The following is a 6000-nucleotide window of genomic DNA, read 5'->3' as shown; positions in this document are numbered from 1 at the left end:
AGCCAGAGATTTTTATCATGGAATACTTAAGAAAAATGCAACCCCCCCACGTACATCTACACCAACACCAGTAGATTTGGATGTCTTAGAGCAGAGGATGTTTGAGAAAGAGACAGAAGAACAAAGAATGCAGACACCAAAAGAGAAGGAGGTGCAGGGTGCTGTAGGTGGAGTGGACCCCTCTGGATCTCTGTTGTGTTTCTTCTTGGAAGAAGGACCTTCTAAGTCTCTCACTGAAATGCCGATACTTAAACCTGTCGAACAACGTATTACTAGATCCACGACTAGACAAATGTTAGAATCTCACAAGCGCGTCGACCCTCAAACACAATGTGCTAAGAAAGAAGCTAAGAAGCAAACCGGAGCCATGGGAGGAGCAGGGCCGAAGATTAGTCTTGTGGAGAGAGATCTTCAGCAAATGCTTTCAGCGCTCCAGACCAGATCTAAAGATGCTTAAGCTATTATCTTGGAATGTGAATGGAATGAACTCCCCACAAAAAAGGAAAAAAATATTTTATTATTTGAAGCAATTTAATAATGATGTTGTTTGCCTTCAAGAGACTCATATTAGGCTGCAAGACCAGAAGTATTTAGTGAATTCAAAACTGGGAACATTTTATGCTGCCTCTGATTTGGTAAAGAAAAATGGTGTGGTGATATATATAAATAAAAGATTTTCAACTAAAGTTATAGAGGCAGATGACGCTGGTAGATATATAGCAATTCAATTTGATACAGACTTTGGTTCCATTTTGGTGCTAGGAATATATGCTCCTAACCAACGCCAAGAAAGTTTTTATAAGATGCTCCATTTAAAAATTTTAGACTGGAACTTTAAGAGTATTCTAATAATGGGAGACTGGAATGGAGTGATTTCTCCAAAGATAGATAAGAGTACAAAGACGAAATTCACTACCAAATTACCAAAGGCTTTTTTTGATTTACAAGACGATTTGAAATTAAAAGATGTTTGGAGGACGCAACATCTAAATGAGATGGATTTTTCTTTCTACTCAGATAGACATAAATCCTTTTCAAGGATTGATTTCTTTTTGTTAACACCGGATCTACTTCCTAAAGCCAAGAAATCCAAGATTTTCGCCAGGACACTTAGCGATCATAGTCCGGTGTGGTTACAAATTGAATTAGGTATGAGGCCAAGAAGGTCTTGGAGAGTAAATGAAAATTTATTTAGATATGAAAAAAATGTTGATGAACTTAAAAAACACATGAAGGAATTTTTCAGTTTTAACATGAATAAGGGCACTCCCATTGAAATAGTTTGGGATGCAAGTAAAGCTTATATGCGTGGGGTCCTGATACATATGAACTTTAAACATAAACAAATTAGACAGAAAAGGAGAATGGAATTGGAAGATGAAATAAAACGCAAGGAACAGCTGCTTATAACAAACCCGAATGACCAGGCGCTCCAGATGGCGCTAAAGCTGTTGAAAGATCAATTTCAGATGCTTATAGCAGAACAAACAGCAACTAATTTACAATTTGCTAAACATAACACCTTTGCTAACGCTAATAAACCTGGTAGATGGTTAGCATATACTTTGAGAAGGAATATGAATGACAGAATTATTGATAAAATTGAGTTTCGAGGGAAGATGGTATATCAACAAGAGTTGATTAAAAAATCATTTGTGGACTATTATACTAAGCTATATGTACAGGATAATATACAGAACAAGTTAATAGATGATTTTTTGGAAGGAAAAAGGGTTGCCTAAATTTCTGTGCTTCAAAAGGCAAATTTGGAACGTCTTATAACCGCTGATGAGATCACTTTAGTTATAAATCAACTTAAATTAGCTAAGGCTCCAGGGACTGATGGTTTGACTGCAATGTATTATAAAACTTTACAACTGGAAATGATTTAATATCTTACACAACTATTTTGTAATATACAACAAGGAGGTAAAATACCTCCCTCATGGAAAGCGGCTTTTATCTCATTGATACCTAAAGATAAAGAGGGCCCTAAGAAACCAGAGGATTACAGGCCGATATCTCTTCTGAACACAGATTATAAAATATTTGCTAAGGTACTAGCCAACAGATTGATGCCGGTTATTCAAGAGATTATTCATCATGATCAAGCAGGATTTATTGAAGGCAGACATATGAAGGAGAATGTAAGGCAACTCATAGATTTAATTGACTATCTTGATAAGAATAAGCAGATCTCTGCAGTGCTGGTTTTCTTGGATGCAGAGAAGGCCTTCGATCGAGTGAATTGGAACTTTCTAACCAAGACTTTGGAAAAGATGGATATGGGACCACGATTGCGGCAGGCGATTGGAGCAATTTATCAGCAACAAAATGCACAACTTATTATTAATGGAAATTTGTCAACAACTTTCGAGATACAAAAAGGCACAAGACAAGGTTGCCCATTATCCCCATTGTTATTTATTTTAACTTTGGAAGTCTTGTTGAACGCAATTCGGGACTCAAAATCCTTAGATGGCATAGCTATCAGGCAAAAGGAATACAGAACTAGAGCATTCGCCGATGATCTGGTTGTTACCCTTTCACATCCTTTGAAATCAATAATCCAGATGAAAAATATCATAATAGAATTTGGCATGGTGTCTGGGTTTAGACTAAATCAAAACAAAACGAAAATGATGGTTAAAAACATGACAGAGACTCAAAGAAAGAGACTTGTAAGTTTAGCAGGTTTTGAAATAGTTTCTAAAGTTAAATATTTAGGAATACAAATTTCAGATTCAAATACAAAACTTTTCTCAAATAACTATGAAGTGTTGTGGCAAAAGATACAGAAAGATCTTGAAGCATGGAAAAAGTTACAATTGTCTTTGCTTGGAAGGATCTCAGCAATTAAAATGAACATTTTACCTAGATTTATCTTTCTATTCCAGATGATTCCGGTGCTTAAGTCAGATAAAACCTTGTTAAATTGGCAAACAACATTAAATAAATTTGTTTGGAAGGAGAAAAAACCGAGAGTAAAGATGAAGATTATGCAAGATACACGTGAAAGAGGCGGCCTCAGACTCCCAAACCTTCGATTATATTATGAAGCTGCGTTATTAACGCATGTAGCAGATTGGTTTGGGAAAACAAAAATGGAATTGCTGAATATAGAAGGCCATGATCTTGTTCTGGGATGGCATGCATATCTTTTTTATGAAGACAGGGTGGATAAAGTGTTTAACAACCATGTTCTCCAAAGTGCCTTGATGAGAATATGGAAGAAGCACCGGCCCAATTGGGATTATAAGATACCGCTTTGGTTGGATCTTGCAGACACCATGGGGATTATGAATACTAAGTCACTCGGGGGTTGTTTATATAAAGATGTGCTTATTGCTGATGGGGGCGAATGGAAGTTAAAAACTTTGGAACAGCTGTTGGAAGAAGGAATTACTTTAAATTGGTTACATTATATACAGCTACAGAAGAGATGGGAAGAAGATCGCAGGGTCGGTTTTATGGATAAAGAAGTGGAACTGATTAAGCAGATAAAAGAGACTGGTCCAAAACAAGTTAAAAGAATATATAATGTACTGTTAGAAAGAGACTCAGAAAGTGAATTGGTTAAGGATTGTATGATTAAATGGGCTCAGAATTTTGGTGAAGTGGTTATGTTGGAAACGTGGGAAAAAATATGGGTTCAGAATGTTAAATTTACACAGTCACAGAATTTAAGGGAGAATTTTTATAAAATGTTTTACAGATGGTATTTAGATCCTAAAAAATTATCATGCATGTACCCAAATGTTCAACCAAAATGTTGGAGATGTGGGTGTCTAGATGCTACTTTTTTTCATGTATGGTGGACTTGTATCAAGGTGAAAGCTTTTTGGATAAAAATATGGTGGGTTATGCAGAATGTATTTAAGAAAAGAATACAATTCACTCTGCAAATGTTTTTATTGGGTATAGCTAAGGATTTTACCAAAGGGGAAACAAAATTGGCCTTCTATATGGTCACAGCAGCTAGGTTGTTGATTGCGCAACATTGGAAAAAAGATTTTTTACCAACAATTGATCAATGGATTCAGAAGGTGGCGGGGTTCGCTGAAATGGCAAAAATTTCAGCTTTCTTAAAAGCTCAGAAACAGGAGGATTACACACAGGAATGGGCAAAATGGATTGATTATATACAGAATAAATACCAGACTAGGAGTTATTATGTAGCCTTTAGGTAAGAATGTTTAGACCGATAGATGATCAGAGTAAATAGTATATGGGATGTTTGGAATTGTTAGAGTGGTACACAGCGGAAGTCAGGGGGGTGGGTTTGTGTGGGAGGTGGGGGAGGGTTAGGGTGGAGGGTGGGGTAATATATATGTATGAATAAATTAGAAGATGGGATTAATGAAATATTGTTATGCTAGGAGAAATTTATATTAAGAGTTATAGATGTTAAATTAGCTTAGAAAATGGGATCAATGTGTTATTATTAATCTAAGAGAAATTTATATTGTGTTTGTTGGGAGGAGAGGGGTTACGAGTAATCTATTTTAAGATGGGGGGAGAGGAGGGGGCAAAGTATTTGGTATAATATTTGAAAGTGAATTTTTGTGGGGGGGTTGGGGGGGGTATAGCATTTGTATGAGATTTATATTGTATGGCGGGGGGGTGAAAAGGGGGAAAAATTGTTTGTACAAAACTCTTTTAATAAAAAAAAAAAAATTACATCCACTACAATGCATTTACAGCCATCCCTTCCATGTTACTTTTCAAAGTTATTAAAAGAACGAAAATATTGCTGCATAAAAAAGTGAAACATATGTACCAATGACGTACTTGATTATGCAATTGTCAGGTCCAAGTGTCACGACCACAGCTTCTGTAGCTTGAAGAGAAATTAATTTAGCAAGCGCTTCTGATGTTTTACTCTGAAATAGAAACAGAATGTGTGTAGTTAGCCTTCACAATGTATTTGTGCGGCTTCCAGTTTAATTTTACATGATGTATTCTAAATATTGATATACACTCCACTGTTACTCTTTGAAGAGCAGAGTAATGATGTATTCAAAATATTGATATATACTCCATTGTTACTAATGCAAGAGCAGAATGGAATGATAGCTATCCTAAAGAGAGGGCCTAGATGCTAAAAGCATTCCATTCTGCTAGCTATACACTGTGCAGAAGCATTGATATTTTAGAGAATGCAAGTCAAAAGACCACTGTGTTTTGAGATACACAAACAAATCAGCATCTCCGGGAAACTCTTTTTCTGGCAAACCCTTCATTGCTATTTCTTGGCTAGATGCCTATATTAGAATTTAATTTGTTTAATCTCCTCCCCTCCCTTTCTCTCATATGGTAACTGCTCATCTCTCACACCCTTTATAACCACTGGTGCTTTTCTTCCATAGTATAATGGAGCTTATTTATTTCTACGCAGTCCCAAAGCACATTAAATCCCTTCACCAAGCTTGCATTTTTGTACACAATCAAAATATGCCTTGGGGGAAAAAATTAAGAAAAGAGAACAATTGAATCTTTTCAGCATACTATGCTAATGCACTTAATATACTGAAACAACTATATTGTTGTTTTTTACTATTATTCCAGAGACCTTCATATGGAATTCACATATTATATTATCACATTCTTGAATCCTGAGAGGTAACTTGAACTGAAATGGTCCAGCCAATCAAGATAATAAGTGAACTTCAGTGGAATATTAAACCCAATTCAGTTGCTCAACATACAGGCACAGATCAATATTACTCTGAGTAACTGAAAGATTGGGCATATAAAATCTGATTGTTGGAATGCCACTTACTTTTTTTTCAAAACTAAGATGAAGCAGGAGGCTATTAAGGCAAGGGAGATCTTGCCAGTGGAGGTTGCTGGTAGAAAGTTTATCCTAAAGAAGCTCACTTGTCATACATATATTAAATTATATAATTTGAATAAACTGCAAAAAGTGATCTATCTCGGTGGTTCTCAGGCCAGGGATCCACGAAAACTGGAATTTGAAAGAATTGAAGTTAAGGCATT

At 35.9% G+C, this 6000-nt stretch overlaps 1 protein-coding gene across 2 annotated transcripts in view; it reads right to left on the bottom strand.

The window, feature by feature from the left end:
* ATP7B (ATPase copper transporting beta) overlaps nucleotides 1-6000 on the bottom strand; it is a 64234-nt gene that overhangs the window by 31207 nt on the left and 27027 nt on the right. For both annotated transcript variants that reach the window (XM_081943523.1, XM_081943522.1), the window contains exon 9: nucleotides 4792-4883. In XM_081943523.1, the coding sequence (XP_081799649.1) occupies nucleotides 4792-4883 (92 nt within the window). The remainder of the gene's footprint in view (nucleotides 1-4791; nucleotides 4884-6000) is intronic.

The sequence above is a fragment of the Natrix helvetica genome, assembly GCF_964273705.1.
Source record: "Natrix helvetica genome assembly, chromosome: 2".
Lineage (NCBI taxonomy): Eukaryota > Metazoa > Chordata > Lepidosauria > Squamata > Natricidae > Natrix > Natrix helvetica.
This window is presented reverse-complemented; position numbering and strand designations above follow the sequence as displayed.